Below are 22,970 nucleotides of genomic sequence, written 5' to 3'. Positions count from 1 at the left end.
ACTGTTTGTGCTGTAAAAATGTTCAAGTGTCAGTTTAACTGAAGCTTTTAAGTACTATTTCCTTTCCGATAAACGTGACATAATTTTAGGAATCTTTAAATTCATTAATGTAACATTGTATACAAAATATACTAGATCACGAATTGATTTACTGCTTTGCTGACATTAAATGACAAAATATACTATAATGATTAGGTCTGTTTGCTTCTAAGCCTAATGCTGATGTTATGTAAATATTTAATGAGCATTGTTTTACTACAAAAGTTAATAAATCTTAGTGATACGTTCAAATAGAACGTGAATCGGTGAGTTCAAAGAAATCATGTTACTCAGTTACATTTCTCATTTTGGCTTGAATGTTATTACATTTATCTTCTGTGAGACAAAAACATATAAAAACCATACTAATGAAGAACACTTTATTGATTTGAGAGGATGAACTTGCAATTTATCTTGTTCGTGTTGTTTAAATAGTAGACTTACATAGACATTGCCTGTGGTCTAATCCATTTTTGTAAATATTAATTTGCATAATAAAATATATATCTAAATCAAATCTTATTACTGTAAATATTGTATTTTTATCTTTAGCATAAAAAATGATATACAAGACTAAACCAGTTTTAGATTTTAATAGATAACGCTCTCGTTTTTTGCAAATAATTAGTATATGAATAAAAATGTTACAACAAGAGGCCCACTGGCCACATCGCTCTCCTGAGCAACAAGAGACTTAATAAAATCAGCTTTACGGAGTCATATACAAAATATTTTGTCTAAATTTACTACCTTGTCTCACGAACTAGCTTGTTTAGTATTCATTGTAATGTGTCCTTAGCACTACATTGTGTTTTCCAATCCCTCCACTATGTCTTCACTGTCCTGATTGTATTTTTTCTGTGCTGGTCCCGTCACCAGTTCCTCACGCTCTGGGATGTGTTCAGGGACCGAGGACTCCACGCAAAGGCAAGCTGTGTGCCGATGTCAGCGACATTTTATCTATGCGGCTCTTTTTATTTATCCTTTATGACAAAGTGCAAATTCTTTTCATATTCTCGTATAGAGTTCGGTTTTTTGTTAACATAGGAAATGAATTATTCAGTTATATCAAACTTTCGAAGGGAACATTTTAATTGAAATAACTCTTTAATCATTGTACTACATTGAACAAGGGAAAAGCTAAATTCGCAACATTTATGGCTACACCTCAAAACACACTATTCATTTGTCATACTAGAATTTTAAAACAAAATATTATGATTGCAATGCTTTCATCGAATCATACATGAAAACAACATTATAAAAAGTGAGTAGTTGTATAGATATAGATTTTCATTATTCTTTAAATCCCCAATGCCAGATTATGGGCCGATTGGAACGTTTATATAGGACCTTTTGTATAACCTTCGCCTGCTCTCTTTATATTATGGGAGTATATATGTTTTCTATAGTGTTTCAGTACAGTGGACGAAATAAAATTTCAGTCAGTTTAAGCAATGGACAAGCTGAACAATTTATACCACATAAATAAAATATCAAAAATTATATACAAATGCTGAAATAAAAGAAACGAGATAACTGGTGTAAAGGAACGACAAAATCAGTTTTCAATGTAAGATTACGGTTGCGTTTATTGGATTCTTTTTATCATGTAACATTTGGCTTCATCAAGCACGTATGAATTATGACCAAATCAGAAAGTTACATTATAACAAAATCCTTCGTCATATCTATATTTAATATAACAAATATTGTTTGCAAACAAAACTTGAAATATTCTCAAGTGGCCTCGAATATATATCATGGGTTAACACAGTATCATCGAAATCCCCAATCGTTAGTTAAACAATAACAAAAACCCTTATTAAGTGACATTATTTACCTATTTAGATTGGTTTCTCCTTTTATTATATAAGATATACCATTGCCATTTTCTAGCTTACGAAACAATTCTTTTTTATAGATGTGTTGTAATCCCAATCCTCTTCATGACCTATAACATGGGCTTCCGGTTCGTCGTGAAGCAGATTCTGCATTGCAAAAAAATAATAACAAGTTGCTGTCCTTTAAAAAGGGACTACAATACGTGGACCATTTGCATGTGTTTCCAACGAAAACGTGATTTAAAGCCTTAAGATTATCAGAGATTCCACCGACTCTAGCCCTCTGCTTTTAACCACTAAATTTGTATGTTGTATTACGTATACATGTATGTATAGCCCTGACTTTTTATCTCAGAATTTAAAGGATTCATACTTCTAAAATAATTATGATCTATCTATGAATGAAGTTTGCATGTATAGTATCAGGCATTCGATGAATTCTACTATTTGCGCACACATTACAATTCGCACTACTTTCTTACAGCTTTGAGTAAATTAAAAAGAACTATATATGATAAGAGTTAAATTTTGCCCCCATAATTTGCCATTTTCTAAGTGTTTCAGATACAATAAAATGTTAACTAATTTTTTAGAAGAGTTGATATAAGATATATTTTTCATCTATTTATTTGATTTATTTGCACTCACTGGCAGTATATGACGTCAGAAGTGACGCCATTTCTATAATTCAATCAAAATCAGCCAAAAATTGACATTTTTCTTATCTATTTACGAATGGGAAATATAGAGCGCATGCTTGAACAAGGAAATTTTTTTTGTCACTTATTAGTCTTGGCTTGATACATCTCTGATTAAAACATTTTATTTGTTCAAGAATGCGCTCTATGTTTTCGGAAGGAAAAACTGCTTGAAAACAAACTGTTTTACGCTTAAAATGCAAAAATGGCGGGAAAAGGTTGTCTTTACAATGTCGTATTTCTAAATTGTGGGCACTTGAACCAAAATGAATATTATGTAAACACATCACATACATATCTGTACAAAGAAAACAAAGAATGATAGTAAAATGATGATGTTCATTTTAGGGGGCCATTTTAGGCCCTTATCATATATAGTCCTTTCATATTTTGATGCATTTTTCTTCAGATTTAAACTTTTATAGTGACATAATTATTCAATCATACTTAAATGCTTAAAAAAATTTAATGTTCTCTAGCCTCGCCTACTATAAATATAAAGTTAAGTTACATGTGTATTCGGAAAACAACAAAACATTGCAAATTATGCTATTTGATGCATAACATTAACTTATTTCATAATACTGATAGTTCATATCACATGTGAATCATTTCTTTAAAAGGAATACTTTGTTTCTGTACTGTTTACCGACCACTTTACAATTACAGCGCCTTTGAACTTGTGTGTGCATATGGCACAGAATCTCGATCCTGATTCAGATAAACTTGTGCTAGCCTGGTTCCCTGAGCAACCCATTACGCACAGGAACCAGGCTAGCACATGCGCAGGCTGAATTTTCCCCATAGCATCCGGTTTAACCTCGCTTATATATTTTCTGCGTGGACCTCAGGGTCCACGCAATAATATGAACCAGGAAAAAAAAATAAAATTCAGATAATAAGGTACAAAAAAAAATAATTATCAATACTGTATTTATCGTTATCAGAGACATAAAAAAAACATTTGTTATTTATGTCTCTGTCGTTTACAATTTTGACCAAATTAAACACAAATAAATTTAACAGACTGATCAATTCTCCCCAATAGTAAAGAACGGTTTTAGGTGGAGGCAAGTTTATGTATTTTGTAAGAATTTTAAAACTTAGAAATCTTACAATTCTCTCTCTCTCTCTCTCTCTCTCTCTCTCTCTCTCTCTCTCTCAAATTCGTTGATGTTACTTGATGACTTAAATAACATTAAGTTGACATTGAAGCAATGTACATGTATGTTTAATTCTTGTAGCGCTCGCCACAACGGTGGCACCGTAAAACATATTACCAAAAAGTTAAACCTTTAATGTCGGTTGAAATGTAAAGCAGTGAATTGGATCTACTTTTTCTACTTGTTGTACTGTACTTATCATTTAATTCACACATTATTTCTAGATCGGTGTCGTCGTTTGTAATGCGATTAAAGATATCTGATTGTTGCATAAAGGTACATCTATCTTTCCTTCGGGACATGTTATGTGTATTGGGTTTCTCTTGCAACGAAATCGTTTTAATTTGTCCTGAAGCAGACTTACACCACCTGATACCCTGAAATTTAGAAACAAAAAATTCGAAACACAATAAATGTTCTAAATGGTATTGATACCGATCTGATATTTGCATTTAAACCATACATGCTTAAAGTGATTAAAAGAAAAGAGTTTAAGAAAATTCATTTCTAGAAACTATTATTTGAAAGAAAAAAAAATAGTTTGTATCATGTGATGAAAAAGTCAAATCAAAATTTATATAACATGCGTAGCGTAATGTAAAAGTTCACAGTCCTGACTTGGCGGAACGTCATAGTCTCTCTCACTTTGCCGGCTTGGTACGTATCAACACCACTGGCGTTTGCAGTCTAAGGACGAATAACTGATGGAGTACCAATTTTTGTAAAAGGTCGACCTATTTACAGTTTGTTAACAAAAATTATCTTTTAAGAAAACTCTCAAAGGTTTACATATTTCCGCGTCATATTTTTTTCATTAAAACCGCTTCAAAATGATAATTGGAGTGCCGTAAGCTAAAAATGCGAGAATTTCCTTGTTATTTTAGATTCTCTTATTATTGTCCCAAACGGATGGTGTTTGAACGAAGGTGTAAAAAGACAGAATCTGTTAGAATGAAAAAAATCAACCTTTTTTCAAATATAGAAAATCAAATATGTAAACAATAAGTTTTATAAATATATAATTTGAACTTTAACTCATATCATGTGTATGTTGAAAAATAAATCCAAGAAATATCAACATAAAAACACATCCTAGTACGGCCATTTTTCATATCACATATATATATTGTCCATGTATTAACACTTTCCATCAAGGAAGTAAAATTCAACGTAGAAGCACTTGTATTTATGATTCATGAAACTATCTTTGGCCTCATTTTTTTAAAAGTAGTTTGAAAGTCGATCGATAACGGGTTTTAAAGCATGCATGTGTCGTTGAAGAAGTGAAGTAGGGGAATTTATCTACGCTTTCATTTTTTGAATATTTTTATTTAAAAATACTACACTTTATAGTTTAAACTTCATGAAAACAAACTTTAATTTCTAGATACCTAAAGTACATCTTTTTAAGATGCTGAATCTATAATTAGCAGTTACTCATGAATTTTTTTTTCAAGGATTCTGTTTTAATCTAAAGTAAGAAAAACATGAAAATTGGAAGGTTTTGGAGCGAAAGAACCAGGTGAGAACTGATAATATTTCATTCAGAGAAGTAGAATTTGGTATAAACAGAAAAACATGCATCACGTTGTAGACCCAAATACTTCTTCCTGTATCACCATAGGTCAGTGCAAAATGTTACAGTATCGTAATCTTTTTGTACATGTAGCAAATGGTTGGAACATTATTTTACCTCTAGCCTTTGGTGTTGTTCGAAAAACAAATCGATTTTTTACGGTATAGTCAAAAGTACAAAAAGGGGGAAATCCTTGGACTTACCATTCATGCCTGCCATTTGTATTATTTTATTCAGCATAAGTCTTTTGAATGATAAATACAGAACATGAAAATAATTCTCCAGTTTTCATTTCTGGTATGTGATAGTAACAATTCAATATACATAAAATATGTTTTGGGTAACATCTTCTTAATGTGTAGAGATTCGAAAACGTATCTAAATATCAGTTGCAAACTCTAACAAATTGCACTTTTTCAGGTTAAGACTACAAGTGACACCAGTGAGTATTATTTCGAAGATTTGTTCCGAATGAATTACATTTTATATGAGAAAATTGACATACGTCTGGTACACGAGTGCATATTGTTAATGTATCTTGGGACATTAGCTGACAACTGAAGATATATTTGATGCGAGGATTTACGTTGAAATATTAACGTTGAATCAACATTGAAAATAAATGTTGATTATATGTTAAAAACAATTTATTGTACATTTGCACTTTCATTTTACTTTATTTATTTTTTTACTGAAATCCATTCCTTCTTTCCGTGGCTCATTTCAAATACGTTGTCACTATTTAGACAAATGATTCTCTGTATTAGTAGATGCCTTAATCATGACATCTTCAAAGTTATACAATAAATCACAAAAACAGGTGTTACAAAGAAGAGGGAACTCATTTAATACTTGTTGTTTTCAGTAAATACAATGTTACTATGAATATATCAATATGAACACGTGGACTAGATTAAACATTTTCATTATTGACTAGATAAAACAAGAACTTAAAAAAAATACAAAACGGCTTACACAAAGCCAAAAAAATGTTACGAATATTGTCTCATTGTCCAATTAAAAAAATAAAATTACTTTTCATTGAAAACACAGAAATCGTAAAAGGTATACCATACATTATAACATAAAGTATATAATAAAGAATTTTTCAAAAAAATAGAAAACACCCTGTATACATTGTCATGTATATATTATGATTGTGACTATGGATGCAACAAGAACAACGTGAATAAATGAAATCTCAGGAGAATAACTTACGCCATTCTTATATCTTTTATTTAACGTATGATCTTTAAATCTCGGACGTTTTTCAACAGACATCTATGTACTAGTTGTTCGATATGTACCGGTTAGTAAAAATGGATAAAAAACAGGCATGAAGTTTGGTTAAGCATTACTTTTTTCGTGTCACTCATATTATGCTTGAGGAAATTTGATAGTACTACCTTTTGAGAGTGTTTTACTAGGTAACAAAAAAACATATTGACGCAAGCGTCAAATGGGCCGCAAAAATACATGTATGATTGCTGTATGAATCGTCATTGGTTGTTAACATAAAAAAACATGCAACACAAAAAAGAAAATAACGAGTTGGTTAATTGTACTAATTTTGAAGGTTATTTTTAATATATTTTCAGCAGCACGTTTTGAAGATAAACATTTTATTGTTATTATTAAGAAACGAGTTCTTTACTGTAAGCATTTCTAACGGTAATTGTAAGACCATCGCCATACTAGTATTATGAAGTAATGGAGAACACATTGATTTGTACATTATTCAAATACAGTTCAGCCCATCATTTTTCTCTTGGAGATTATGTATTTCAAACCATTTTTATTTTTTGTTGCATTGTATTGAATTAAAACTTAATGCATTAGTTAAATATATGATTTCAAGGGATCACATAATAAAACAGAAATTGATTAATATAAAGGTACATGAAATGTAATATCATGCTCCTCTGGTAGAAACTACACAATTTTAAAGGTAAAAAATAAGCCGGATATTTTTTCTTAAATAGAATTATAAATCATGTCTACACTTCATTGTATGAAAATATTCATGGTTGTTTAATTGCATGAGGTTCTCAAAAGAATAAAAAATAAATCATGGTAGCTCAAATTTGCAGGTCATTTCAAATTTTCAGGTCTTTTTTTTTTTTTTTTTTTTTTTTGTAAATAATTGATAAGGGTGTCATTTCATGATATTTTTCGACCACAGTTCACATGGAAATATAATAAATACACACATAAAGTCATTTTATTTGATGCAGAACATACAAATCAAGTATATTATTTATATAAAATTTCATGCCATTCAGGTCTTTACTGTTTCGGGTCTTTAGTATGTCCCGTGTACCGATCTTGATACATTGTTTGGAAATAATGAAAAACTCCGAAATTTCCCGAATAGATTATAGTCTCGATTAAAACCCGCCTAGTATCCAGTCTATGACTTACTTTACATTTACGAGTAAGACAACAATATGCAAAAATTTTTAAAGGCATAAAACATATTTCTACATGCAAATTTACTTTTAATTCATAAATATAAGCATGATATTAATTCTATAAAAAATAAAACTATCGCGCAGAAACGCAGTAACAATATCTAAATAAGTATCAAATAACGGAGCGCCTTCTGGCGGCCCGTAAAAAAAACATTTTAAAACGCAATCTATTTTGACAATAACGTATTCACTGTCGATCCTACAAATAATTATTACCTATCTTTTTCACTGATACAATTATCATTTTGCATACGATATAAAAGTACAAGTTTTCAAGTCATCATCGATCAAATCACCTAAGTATTTGTTAGTATTATTGTATATTTTCCTTCTATATAAAATCGTACATGTTTAAGTTGTAACAAATATTTTCACATTACATACCTTTTTATTGTCTAAATCCATGATAAGGCAAACAAAAAGGACTATTGATAACTGGCTTCAAAAATACTAATAACGGTTGGAAGAAATGTATCCCTGCCTTTCAACTTAAATTAATATTTTGTAGAATGTGACAAAGCTTCGTACTCTTGTGTTGATCTATTCCTGCTGTTAATCTCTTCGTAAGCAGGTCTAAAATTACACAAGTTATACTTTTTGAAAAAGGTTTTTATGTATTGTATTGTATTGTTCAGGAGAGAAATGATCAAAAATATAGTGCCATTCTATGAAAGTAATAGCAATTTGAAGATTACTATTAACATTTTAAGATCAATTAGATGTGCATTAATTTGTAGACATAATAAACGTTACATACTGTTCTGAGTTGATTTGTGTTATTGCAGTTGTTTGGTAGCTTGGTCTATTGGTTACATTTGAGCTGATTTGCTGATTGTTGTAAATAACTCTGCAATAGTTAGAAATATATAAGATGGCAAACACTATTTTCTGTTAAATTAGTAGATTAAAACGTGTTATAAAAAGAAACATTAATAATTATATATGAGATAAGGCCATTATACATTACCCTGCTGTTTGATCAACTAACACGTGTCTGTCAACATCTGCAAACGATGTTTTCACAGTACAAAAGGTGACATTCAACAAAGTACAAAGTATTTATGATGCAAGTAATTGAAAAATCTTAATATAATTTTTTTTTTTATTTATGTCAGGGAATATTTACAATCACCTGTATCTAAACGGCTCTCTCCCTGAATATTAACAACTCTCTTGTTTCTACAAAGAATACATTAAGGAACAATTTTAATCCTTCGAATTGAAGATATTTTTTATTTTAGTTATTTTATTTCTATTAAAGATTTATTCAATTTGACATATTTTTCAGAAAACTAAATAAAGTTTAAATTTAAATCAATCGTTGATACAAATCATTATGGCAAAACCTGTTTTAATTAAAGAATGCTTTACACACCTTTCAAATTGAATCAGGATTCCTAAAATACAACAATACAAATGTATATATCCGACATCATAAAAAACAACGGAGGCAATGAAGTTAAATAGCAGATATTAAAGTGTTTTGTTAAGTTAAACCAAAGATTTTGGTCATAAAAAGTTCATTTTCTTTCAAAATGGTTTTATTTCTTTTACGAATAGCTTATTTCTTTATTTATGTCTATATTGTCTTAAATTCCCTTCTGCGGATAGTATATTCAGTCAGAAAATAAAACAAAAAATTAATTTTAATCATTTTACAGGATATATAACATAAAATTTAGGATTTGGAAATGTATACAACAAATAAAAAATGGACGAACATGATTTAAAATTGCAAGGATGAAAGAAGAGATCACGTCGATAAAAATGTTAAAATGATTCTTTTATCTTCTCTAGTGCTAGTTACTTTTAATTGGTTACACAAAATTATCAAATAAGTTGTAGGAAAGTAGTAAGATAAAGTACAAATGTATAATCTCATTTAATTACCAAACAGGGACAGTCCTCCTCTCCTGTATGCAAGAATTAGAAGAATTGTGTCGAGGACCAGGATGACTACCAGTAGTGTTACAGAGATAATCATTGTCACTACCACCCATGTTTCTTTTCTTTCTGGTCCAGGGGCTGTTTCTCTTTGTTTCAGATAATACTGGCCTTCTCCAAAAATATTGAATGACAATTTCAATTTGTCCAAGTAATTTAAGAAATAATATGCAAAAAGTCTTTTTACCTGTTTGTTCACTAAACTATATCGGGTTCAATTTTGTACGAAATTAGTCATAATTTATAGCAAATAGACTATTGATAGTGATTTCAAGCGATTCAATTTAAGTTTAAGATATTACCTTCCGATTCACTAGGATTTAATTGCAGGGAGACATTAGAAGATATCACTCCACTTCCACATTTGGGAGAAGAGGAAATCTGACACATAATATCAATGGATTTCTCCAACCCAATTAAGTGATACGTGACTTTACTGAAAATTCTTATTTTTCCGCTAGAGTTTATCATTGTCTCTAATTTGTTTTCTTGAAGAACAATTGGTGTCCATTCGGTATTATTTTTCTTCCTTACACACCACATAACTTCTTCCTACAAATTGAGATTGTGCAGCAAATTTTATTCGAATGGAACCCAAACAACAACAAAAACCAATTACATTCTATTCATATCAACTTGTTAAAATATTTTTGAAATTTGAAATAATGTTACAGTAAAAACAATATATATGATGTTTAGGACTTGCCATTTCGAAAAACATATATTAAACAATTCAAAAGATTCAATATCAAATAGCATTCTACGTTATGATTTACTATTGCAGTTTTTAACGGACCTTCATTAATTCGATCTGGTTTGATTTTGAACCAACACAGAGAAGTTGTACAGTCCTTCCTATTCCTTCTATAGTAATGTTTTGTGGATTAAGCATCGAATCCTCACTGTAAACTATAACGGGAGACAGTGTCCATCCGTCATCTGTCATTGAATTTAGAAAACAAATTACGTGCTATTGCGTCTAAATCTAGACGATAAACAACTTGCAATTTTACAATGGTGACAAACGAGGGTCGTCATTTTAGATGGGTTTATATTTACATGTACATGATGTATATCGAAATATTTGTCATAAGGTTTTACATCAAACTAAAGTGATTTAAAAGTTTTCCATAAAAATTTATTAGATGTTAATGCATCAAAGGGTTGCTGAAAAATATGCATAACCCAGCGTACACATTTTGCAAACTTTGTGATTGAGTTTTTAGATATAGTATAGGTATTTAAAGTTTTTTTATAAAACATTTCATAACTTCATAATCTTCGAATGTGATGTAGTATGTATGTTGTACGTCATTTTCATAGTCATTTGAAGACATTTTCAAACTAGCAGTGGACTTTTAAAAGATATTACGACAAGAACATGTCTTTAAAAACGCCTGAAAAAGCGACGTCAGCTGACATCACGGAACAACGCGCAATCATAAAATTTGTGTCGACTAAGAAAAATCACCAAAAGAAACAAATTATATATATGATGGATGAAACAGGAAAAACATCGAATAATAAGAGTTTACTTATCTACAAGTGATACAAGCGATTTTAATGGAGCGTGTGCGATTGAAATCTCTGGTCAGACTGTAAATGCGGCAAATCACTCTCGGGTTAACCAAGGACTACGACGTTATAACTTAACGTCAGACTGGGCTATGCCTTCTGTATAGGCAATGTATATACCATGATAAATCCAATACAAAAATGTACATTGCTCTGATTGTTATACATAAAAATTAAAACATTTTAATACTTTCATGATAACTGCGCCGTTACTTTGAATAAAATTACACGTGTCCATAATCTTTTTGGACAACCCTCGTATTGTGGAGATAAAATATATGGGTCATCTAGCAAAGAAATTGAGCACAAAAATATCGATTAGTAAAGTTAAATCAAAGTACTGAGCACTGACGGGAGTTGATTTTATTATTTTGATTATTTCCAAAAACGAATTCTTTTCAGATGTGATGGTAATGATTTGTACTGATCTCAAAACATTGCTTCACTTCCGTTTTGTCAGAGTTACTGCATAGGAGAGTTAATAATATCAACTCCCAAGAAACCACAATTTTATCATATATAATCTTTTTTATGTCTAGTATAAGTAATGTTGTTCCATGTATGTGCTACTAACTAAAAACAACTAATTATTTTGTACAATATAATACCATATATCCTGTTATTTTTATCATGCTATAACTTTCGCATTGTTAGCCATCGCGATCACATTGCACGATAAACAGAGAATGGTAGCCGGTAACTATTGTTTTAACTCAGAAACAATTATCCCCTTCCCTCTCCAAATATACAAGATATGTAGAAAAAATAACAAAAGAAATAAATAAAAAAAACATATTGAAAGCGCACATGTGAATCACAATATTTTGGAATTAAACTGAGCATTTTCAGCAATTTTAAAACATCTTCGAGAACTTGAAAACAACTCTGAGGATGAAAAGGTATACTTAAGATATTGTGATAATATTAAATATTTAATCAATGTTTTCTATCAAATAGTTCAAAGTAATGAGAAATGGCAGTAACAAACTGTCAACTATCTCGAAAAAGTAAGAAATATAGCATGCCTTTTAATTACCGTTTGAATTTCTTTGCTTAAATTATGTTCACAAAACCAAAATTTTAAAAAGTCAATAAATTAGCACATTCGGATCATAAAAATTTGCAAGAAAATGTAAAATGACCATACCTTTTAACTCGGTATTGATTCGAAGTGTTGAGTTGAATCTTCCTTTGTCACATATTTTACTGTTTTCATTATATCCCAACTCACACATAATCTCCAGATCATTGTCTTCACCCGTTATGTGATAGAAGATCTCCGATAGTTGTACGAATGTACAGCCATCTTTACTCTGGGATACAATTTGCGTTTGAGGAGTGTCTTGTAAGGATATGACCTCATACTGTCCTGAAACGTTCTTGCACCATCTGATGTCCTGAAGGATTTAAAGTTTTTTTGATAGGAATATTCAAAATTTTTACAATCATGCACATAAATTACACCTGATATACAATGAAGTAAATTACATCCTACAGTTTAATAATGATCAAACATATCAAACTCAAAACATAGTATGTTGTGTTTAAACTGACACTCTGTCCAAAGATATTTATTCAGCACATTTTCTGAAATAACTTGATATCTAGAAATGTTTTAAGGTTCAAACAATGTTCATTAAATAGAATGAAAAAAATCTATTAAAAAATCCTTTGAAACATTCCCTCTATCTTAGCTTGTCAGATTTCAGTACTCGACTAAGAATAAAAACGTACAAAGATTTTGCATTGTAATCGATGTGAAAGTATCCGAAATGATGCGTTCAAATTGCGCGAGCTGTCCCGAGAAATTCCAAATGGATAAAGAATGTCAGCATTTCCCATCATAAATCTCCGTAAGAAATGTGTTTTCATTCCTGTTAGTCTCCCTGGGTATAAATAAATGACGTGTGTTACAACGCACTTTGAAAAATTACGCATTTTGAGAAATTTTTTCAAAGTGCGTTAATTTTGGGACTAGGTCAACGCACTTTGAAAAAAAAATACTTTTTTTTCAAAGTGCGTTGATATCGTCGATATTAATGCACTTTGAAAAAAAAGGTTCATGGTTTAGTGAAAATAGTTGCTAGTTTTATATACACGTAAAATAAATTATTGTTTTAACCTTGTTTAGCTTAATGTGATACATTTAACAAAAAAGAACTTATTGCATTCTCAGGTAACTTGATTAACTGTTTCTAGATGAGAATTTTTTTCTTTTCTCATAAGACAATAATTATCACAGAAAAAAAAAAATTCGGGAGGTTTGAATTATCCGTATTGACATAAACTTCATCGCCTAGCAATTGCATTTTCCTTTTTTTGAGTATGCAGCAAATTTACCTTTTATCTAGTATGTTGGGCTATGCCCTAACGAATATGATTTTTATATATGAATAATGGAGATCGATGTATAATAAATTTCAACTAGCTTATTACAAATATGATGTGAAAAAAGAATACCTTAGTTATGTTTATCAAAAACAATATGATCTTTTAGAAGATCAGTGCGAGAAAATTAACCCACATCCTAATTCTTGTTTTTAATTTTATAATAATTTAATGTTCGTTAATGTTAATATCCTTTTATTAAAGTGATTTATTTGATTAGAATACGAAAAGAGGGTTACAGTAACTGTTGAAACACATAGATTCTTTAACATACCAATGGAGAAATTATTGTTCGGCCAGCACGTTTTTTCAATAACACTGCATGTACTTATACAGAGCATATTTCTTTTTCCGATCTTAAATGTTTACCCAAAGTTGCTGAATATCATATGTTTTGGAAGGAAAAATGAGGGGTAGGTGACCTTCATCCTGTAATCAATTAAATGATGCACTTGTATTTGACCTGTATCTTTGGTTTACCCCCACCCCCATCTTCGTTCTAAAAACGTTAAGTTAGATGCACGAGTGTTAACAAATCATCATAAAATAAAAAAAAAAATAGAAATTCAGTTCCAGAATTTGTGATATAAAAATATTTTTTTAAAGTGCGTTAAGAGTGTCGATACTAAAAAATGTTGATGTACCTTCATAACGCACTTTGAAAAATTTTTTCAAGGTGGGTTAACTTGGTCCAAAATTTAACGCACTTTGAAAATTTTTTTCAAAGTGCGTTGATTTTGTTCAAAATTTAACGCACTTTGAAAAAAAATTTCAAAGTGCGTAATTTTTTCAAAGTGCGTTGCCACAGACGTGTCAATGAGGAAATCTTGATTTTTTTCCTTTTTTCCCTTTGATCGAATTTAATAGTGCCTAAATGGCAGGTTTGTATGTCAATATTCATTGTAAATCTTCTAAAATGACGACGATAATATCTTCAGACTATCCAGACTATTTAAATTATTCAGAGAGATCGAGACAAAAGTCTTAGTGTCAACATTAAGCTATGTGAAAGATGGAAAGATAGCCCGAATAAATATATCGTAGTGAAAAACGGGTTAAGTTAAAATTTATATATTAATATTTATTATTAATGAATAAGTCAAAACAATATATTTCTATTGCGTGGAGAAATAATACTGTGATAGTCAAATATACTTCACTTACAAAATAACTTACTGTGTTTGTTTGAATATTGACGTCTTCTACTCCTGTACATTGCATCTGAAGCACTTCTCCAAGTTTGACAGCTTTTGAAGTCAACGGATAAATAATTGTTGGGGAATCAGTATATGATGGTTTACCTTTTTATTATCAAACAAATAGAGAATTGTATTACAAAAATATCTATGCAGAATATTTATTTCCCTTCACAAGAATAATAGAAGATTAAAATTGCTTTTCTAACTTGTGTTTAATCACAAAGGTTTATATCTTAGATTTGTTATACTTTCATGTTAAATACTGAAATCTGATTGGTTTAGACGCAGTTCATAATCCGTTCTATTATCCTCAGCGTTAGCAACGCACTTAGCAACGGGTAACATCAAAATTGTTACATGCGCGAAAATTATGCGCGTATGGTTCGCCGTAGAATTCACGTTATTCCTATGTAAAAGCAGTTAAGTTTTCTTTAAAATTAAGACATTCAGTATAACAAAATAAATAGTGCCTGTTTGGTAGGATAACAGTTGAAATTGACACCCCTCGAAAACCATTGTCAACCTCCTCTTCGCGTCGGTTGACAATGGTTTTCTCGGGGTGTCAATTTCAACTGTTACCCTCCCAAACAGGCACTATTTATATAATGAAGTCAACGGATAAATAATTGTTGGGGAATCAGTATATGATGGTTTACCTTTTTATTATCAAACAAATATAGAATTATATTACATAAACGTCTATGCATAATATCTATTTCCCTTCACAAGAATTATTGAAGATTAAGATTGCTTTTCTACCTTGCGTTTAATCACAAAGGTTTTTATCTTAGATATAATGTGAACAGGAGAAGAAAATACTCGTTTTTAGGCATGAAATGCATGCATTTCACATTCTTACTTCATTTGTGAACTGTGGATGTTTTAATGCGTTTACGCATATCAAATACATATATTTAAAATATATTTTAATTAGGGTCTTCCGTTTCCAACGGAAGACCTTGTACTGATTCTGTTGGAATTTCTTCATTATTATTTTTCTTCTTCTTTTTCTTCTAGACGTTTCTTTAAACTGTAATATCTCGCTTGTTTGTCATTAGATTTTATTCAAATTTTCAGGGTTTATTGGAAATGACAATAGCTTACTATAGCACAAAATTGTGAAATCGCTACTTCCGGTTTTGAGTTATTCCTCTTTGAATATTGTTTTAGTGGGTCTCGTGTACCTGCAAAGGCTCCGAGTTGATCCGTAGCAAGTAGTTTTAATTTACAAATCTTTAATGTAGACACCTTGAACGTTGTCCTCCTGGTTTTAAATGTTTGATTAACCCACGTATACTCCTTAAAAATTACATCGAAATTTATGTTTCAAAAAATGTTAAATTTGGCTTATATCTTTGCTCAATAACTTTTTAGTTGTAAATTATTTCTACACACATATAAAACAAAAGTTGTGCAGAATATGCAGAGCTTTCATTTGATACCATAAAAAGGGGATAGCCCCTAAAATGAGAGGTCTAGAGCCCTTAAAAGTCTTTGCTTCATAACTCTAAAACGGTAAATTTATCGATATGGGCGTCGCTGCAAAAAATGTTGTTTGTGACTTTATTGATCTCATTAAACTGTTTTTGTGTTCGGGTATTGCATAATGTGAGGGAAAAGGTAATACGTGTTGACCAGTACTCGCGGCAATTTGGCCAGGTTAACGAAACTCGCCCTCACCGCGGCCGAGAAAATCGGTCACCATGGTCGCGGCTGGGTTACCTAGAGGTCAACGGTTATCTAATACACAAGAGTTGCATCTCTCATATACGAGTTTATTTAGCCGCGAACTCAAGAATTGTTTTAGTTTTGATTACACATAAAGGTTTATGGACTAAACGATTCAGTGTCAATTAAGAAATGTTCAGCTAATTAATAAAAGCAATGTCATTCTCAATCTAAAGCAATATCAGACATAGATCAATTGTGGGTTTTAAGTTTAAAATAAAGAACTTTTATTTGATAGAATATGGTCATTATACTGCAAACTTTACAAGTCGTCCTGGGTTGCGTGCTGTGCGTGTCTGTGCGTTGTACCTTTACGTAATCTATCCTTCGTTCACGGCCGAGGAGATCAGCCACGGCTGTACTACCTAGCGGTAAGCGGTTATCTCATACACAAGAATCGCACACCGCGACGCACACTTAGATGAATATAAACGTGTTTGAGTTTATAAAGTCGTAAATACAAGAACTGTTTTAATTTTATGTTATAAAATTGTTTGTCCATCTTGTATTTATTTAATTAAACATTTGATTGAAAATTAATTATAATTAATGAACGATATTACTCCAACTCGGAAACATCGTCAGAAATAAATTAATGGTTGGTTTGTATATCTAAAAAATCTTAACCCCCCCCCCTCGAAATATTAAATGATGATCATCCCTCGCACATGGCCGAGGAGATATAGCGCGAGTGGACAAGTGATCCGCGGTCGGCTCGTGTTCTTCTACATGTACCTTATCACGCGTTCATGTTTCATATTTTGCACGGACAGAACTATATTTATTATGTTTTAACTATTATTTAGGTTTAAGATGAAAAGATAAATTTATTTTACTTGTACAGCTGATTAAGCATTGATTTAATTATACGATAGAGTACAAGGTAGTTTAAAAATCAACTCAAATTATAATCAAAGTTCCATGTTACATGTTTGCAGTAGTTGCTAGCACGATAAAAGAATGTACTGAATTGTCCTGAATTGAGGCATTTGATAATTATTTGAAAGAATATTCAATTGAGTTTAAAACAACTTAAGGATGACGTTTACTCAGGATGAAAAAAAAATCCACTGATGATAATGAAAAACCAACTATTGTGTGTTATATGCCTTTTATTGTAGTGTTATTTTTCATTTTCAAAAAAGTAGGTCAATGACCTACTTTTTGAGTTAATGGCCATTGTAACTATATTTTTGGAAAATTAAAGAAAAATCACTTAAAATTTTACACTATGATTGAGATTTTCTTAATTGTGAAAATAATACAAATTGCTCAACACTTTTGAAAATGAAATACAATTTATGAATGGCAGTGACACTAAATACATACAAAGCATTAAGTTTTCCTTCACAATTTTTATAAATATTCCAGTCCGAATTTCCTCTATCACTTTTCAAATTCCTACCCATTTTTGATCCAATTTTACAAAAAAATGAATGATGATAATACAAAAACATTTATAGTATTAAACCACTTATATTGATCTTATTCTGTTGGCATATAATTTATATGAGGTCAATGATCAAAATTTTGAGATATGGTGTCTTTTCTTGTTTTTAAGCATATTTCAATATTCTTTAAATTCATGCCATACGGTTATTACAATGAATAAATGAAGTAAAACTACCAGAAAATATGCATAATTATATAGACTAAAATATAAAATTTTAACTTTTAATATCAGAGTACTTCCAAAAATGTTTTAGCAGAAAACAAAATCTGCAAAATGTAGTTCGAAATTCCTCTGTTTGGCTTAAAGTCTATTTTTGTTTTGGCATAATTCCATAATTTAGTAGAAATATCGAATGTTATGTCAATAATAATTCATTTCACAGATACTTTTTGTGTTTAGAACAAATTTTACTCATGACATTGAACTTTATAACAATCCGAATTCGAGAACTCAAACCCTGAGTAAACAACACCCTTAAGATTAGATTCTATCGATCACATATTAATCACTCTGTAGTTTTTCTAATACATGGTTGTTCGTTTGAGTGTGGAAGCGAACTCATTGCTGCGTCCCCCCCCCCTCCTCCCGCTGACAAGTGCTTGCGCTGGATTTTTTTTTAAATTGGCGAAAAGATATCCAGATATGTCGAAAATCATTTTTGGCGACTTCTTCTTATGTGTAACATTTTCTCCTCAACGTGCTTCACTTTCACTTTCACTTTCCCACCCGTTTGTTTATTCGGTCAGTCTGTGTTAATTCAATCGCCACGTGCGACCGAAAATCTTGTGTCGCTTTAGCGCACACAACTCAGAACATATGTAATTGAGTAACAGTTGGAATGTGCTTTTATCAACAATAAGACTATTATTCGAAGTCAATCATCTTCACATTAAAGATGTGAAATCCTTACCTAAGAATGTGGCTAATAAATCAACCTGTTGACCACGCTAAACTTCTATAGTTATGAACAGAATAATTCATAATATATTATAATTGAAAGTTGGAAGTCAAACTTTGACACTTTGAGGAGAAAATGTTACAACCTTTTAATTGAAGTTGTGTATTATGAGGTTGTAATGCAACTTAATTTACTAACAAGGTTTGCTACAGCCAGCTAGTGGAATACTAATTTTAGGTGAACAATGAATACCCAATATATTAAAATACAAGATAAATAGTTTCCAGAACTATAATACTATGCATGTGTATATGAAGGTTGCACTCTCATTTGTATAGCTGTAGGTGAGGAGGTAAAGGTGTATCGATATACATACAATGTATGACTGCACATACGGATACCGGACCGTGGCTACAGACGATACACATGATAGTCTTTTGATACATCAATGCGCAGTTTGATCTAGAAACTGACCAGTTTCATAACTTCTTCGAATTTCTCTAACACGGACTGTCTAATTCCTTCCCAGAATTCCAATTTACGAAAGCGTATTGAAGTTTTTTTCAATTTTATAAATCAACCCACTGACATAATGATAAGGATTTTGCATATTATTACATCGTTGAGAGAGGTAATATTCATTTCTGTAAATATTAGGGTTATTTAATTTACGATACATAGCAATGTCTCTATGAAACAGCACCATCTGGTGTAAAATTTAGATGCTCGCTTTTGCATAAATTCTCCCGCTGATCTTTTTTTTTTAGCTTATTATATATTATTTTGAATATCCAAGTCTACTTGTATCATTAAATAAATCAGACGACACACATTTCCCTGTAGAAAAGTTCAGAGATGCCATCAATTTTGACTAATTACTAAATTTTGTCAGCACGTAACAATTCTAAACTTGCAAATAGTCTTCAAAAATTTAGAAAGATTTAAATAAAGAAGTTATCTTAGAGAAAGGTTACGTGTTTTGTAGGCGTGTTCTGTTTAAAAAAAATACAATTCCTGACATGAATCATGAGTACATACTGTTTATAACAATGTTACCCTGTGAAAAAACTCCCCATTTAACATCTCATTTTTAAAAGAATTTTTGAAACGATTACACAAACTGTATTCGACAAATAGTTTTTCTAAAACATTTTCTTCCTTTCTTTTTCAAAACATGTTTTATATACAGGCTTTCAATCACAACACGTTGTTATAACAAAAGCAGAACTGCAAGTTTAGTCATTACGATCGTTTGACACCATATCACATATATTTGCAACCCGCAGCAACAACGGAAGACCTACTCGTGGCTTTGCCACGAGCTCTGCTCTAGTTATAATTATTGTTGTATATTCAATATGTATTCGTGCATGCACTTACATGTATGCTAAATACTTATTTGTCTTTATTTTTTATACCATAAAATGTTTACGTGATTCTAAATTTTACATTTGGTATCTTTAATCTTTTTTGATGAAGAATGATATAATCTATAAAATATAACTTATCACGGTTTTTTAAAGGTGTAACATCCCTCTGCTATTAATGTTACCATATATATATTTTTTTTAAATTCATATTGATTTCCATGAAATTCAATATCAATAGATTCAAATGAAACAAAGTTGAAGTAATGAAGCGCTGCTAGATTTTTCAAAAATTGATAAATTAAATGTGTCTAATTATGATATGAAGAAAACTAGATATAGAGAATAGAAAAAGGAAAATTTTACCATCACAGCATAAAATTAAAAATATTAACTGAATATGAAAATAATATATAGTTATATACATTGCCGGTTCATATTACAAAACAAAATGAAGCGCTGTCTTTTAGTTCAGAATAGCACTTTGTTGTATAGTTGTGTAACAAAAATTGCCTCAATTAGCAAGAGTTATCTTTCTTTATCATAGACTATTTAAGGTTATACCTACATGTTTTACATACAGTACATGATAAATTGCCTCAGTTTCTAATTAATCAGAAAGGTTTTCTGTTTTTAAATTTGGATAAGATAATAGTGCATGTAAATGGATCCATATGTTTTAGAAATGCTAAACATGTAAACCAGTCATGAGTGCATTTTGTTATATTTACATTTTCCAATGTCTTCGCCTTTGATAACACTACGTATCGATTTTGTACTATATAACCCATAATACAAATGACGCTAAATCGAGGCGCCAGCGGGGTTTGCTTATCTATCATTTTAATATATAATGGCACGATGGCTTAAAATTATATAAATATAAGTAATAAGGAATCATTCTTTGAATATTATGAGATGATAATTTCGGTCGGGGTGTGATCAAATCTATCATAAAGCCCTTCGGGCTTTATTGGATTTGATCACGCCCCGACCGAAATTATCACCTCATAATACTCAAAGAATGATTCCTTATTCCTTATATAACACAAAAAGGGGATCAAATGAAGGATCTTCCAGTAATTGATATGATCTCAATATTGTCTTGAATGAAATGTTTTACTGTTATTTTTTAATTTTGTTGTCCCATATCTGCTCTTTCAGATAAGAAAACCCTTATTTAATTTTAAGTATTTAATTAATTGAAATGTTATAAGAACTAAGTTAGAGTTTGCAATTGTTTCCTCAATTATAATTCATTCATCTTTGTGAACGAGCTATAAATAGAAAGAGAGAGAGAGAGAGAGAGAGAGAGAGAGAGCAAGCAAAATTTCATCCAATATTTTCTGGCTTTAAACATCAAACATGTACTGTTCATGTACTTAAGAAGTACATAAAATTAATTATTAAAAAAAAAATTAATCCATTGGGGGGGGGGGGAGTATACATGTAGATATTGCCTCAATAAAATGTTGATCAATATGATTCGCTTCTAGCATTTTTTTTTGGTATAAGTTTTCTGTCCTTTTTTCCCCTGCCAAAAGTTTGGGTTCAGTGCGGTTCGTTCAAATTTTCTCTTTTTATATTATTGAATATAAAATAAATGTCGCCTTCCAACATAAATTGGGGCCCAGCACTGCCTACCTTATTGCTACATGCCTTAATTATTGTGAGTTTACAGAAACAAAGTGAGATTTTGTTCTACAGAAGTTATCTCTCTTATCAGAGTGATATTCCACCTTACATAAATAGGGTAACTTGCGTTAGGTTTCCTGATATCTAACAAGTTTTGTCTCACTTACTTGAAATTTCCAGTTGAACTTCCTTTGATCTATCACCTTTGAATCTTCCATATATACCAAATAGTTGGCATCGAAAGCTAGGATCAAGATATCCTTTACAGGATTCTAAGTGTATTGATATCTTGGCATATATCCTGAATCCCTTGCAATATCGGTTGTAATCGTAGTCACACGTTCCATTTTTCTCTAGGTTTGTTTCAATGTCTTTACTTATGTTTGTTATGAATGATCCGGAATCATTGAGCAAAACAATTGTCTGCCAGTCATTGGTTTTGTTTTGGCGACATTGAAGATGCAATTCGATTTTCGAGTATTCATCCTTAAAAATACTCTTTCCATTAAGACCACAATTGACGGATATATACGAGGTTCCCACTGATATTTGTGTATTAGTAACATCTATTCCTACATATTGCTCTGAAAAAAAAATAATTTACGGAACTGAGACAATATCATAGATAAGATAACATGTGATAATTTCACACGATACCATCTTTTTATTGATAAACAAATCCGAGGTTTTTTCTTACCTTTTGAATGATGAAACAGAAACAGACAGAACAACACACTCCAAACACAACTTAGAGCAGTCATTTTTTTCCATCTACATAAACAAGCTAAATGTTGATCAAGGAAGTTGTGATCACTGTAACGTTTGTGCATCAAATAGTTCAAGGGTCCGTTTAACAAAAGTTTCTATGTATTATTTCCTTTCCGGTCATAATATTTCATATTTCTACACTTCCCTATATCTTTGCTAACCTCAAGTCATTATTAAATAAAATTAATAATATGTATAACATCTTTCGATTGGTTTCCTGAACA

At 30.8% G+C, this 22,970-nt stretch overlaps 1 protein-coding gene across 2 annotated transcripts; it reads right to left on the bottom strand.

Annotated features, from left to right (window-relative positions):
* Window positions 1-6,159: 6,159 nt before the first annotated feature.
* On the bottom strand, window positions 6,160-22,808 carry LOC128163370 (uncharacterized). 2 transcript variants are annotated; one of them, XM_052826948.1, is made up of 12 exons: window positions 22,676-22,808; window positions 22,146-22,562; window positions 14,875-14,999; window positions 12,458-12,707; window positions 10,532-10,674; window positions 10,038-10,287; window positions 9,682-9,846; window positions 9,167-9,188; window positions 8,924-8,970; window positions 8,759-8,795; window positions 8,549-8,638; window positions 6,160-8,364 (listed from the first exon to the last, which is right to left on the bottom strand). In XM_052826948.1, the coding sequence occupies exons 1-12, from the start codon at window positions 22,806-22,808 to the stop codon at window positions 8,286-8,288; spliced, it is 1,758 nt and encodes a 585-aa protein (XP_052682908.1). In that variant the 3' UTR covers window positions 6,160-8,285. The 2 variants fall into 2 exon arrangements, with proteins under 2 accessions (XP_052682908.1, XP_052682909.1); XM_052826949.1 differs by having other exon boundaries at window positions 9,682-9,849; window positions 22,676-22,792.
* Between the last annotated feature and the right edge of the window lie 162 nt (window positions 22,809-22,970).

This window comes from Crassostrea angulata, chromosome 9 (genome assembly GCF_025612915.1).
Source record: "Crassostrea angulata isolate pt1a10 chromosome 9, ASM2561291v2, whole genome shotgun sequence".
Classification (NCBI taxonomy): Eukaryota; Metazoa; Mollusca; class Bivalvia; order Ostreida; family Ostreidae; genus Magallana; species Magallana angulata.
The sequence above is the reverse complement of the archived record's forward strand: the minus strand, read 5'-3'. Positions and strand labels throughout refer to the sequence as shown.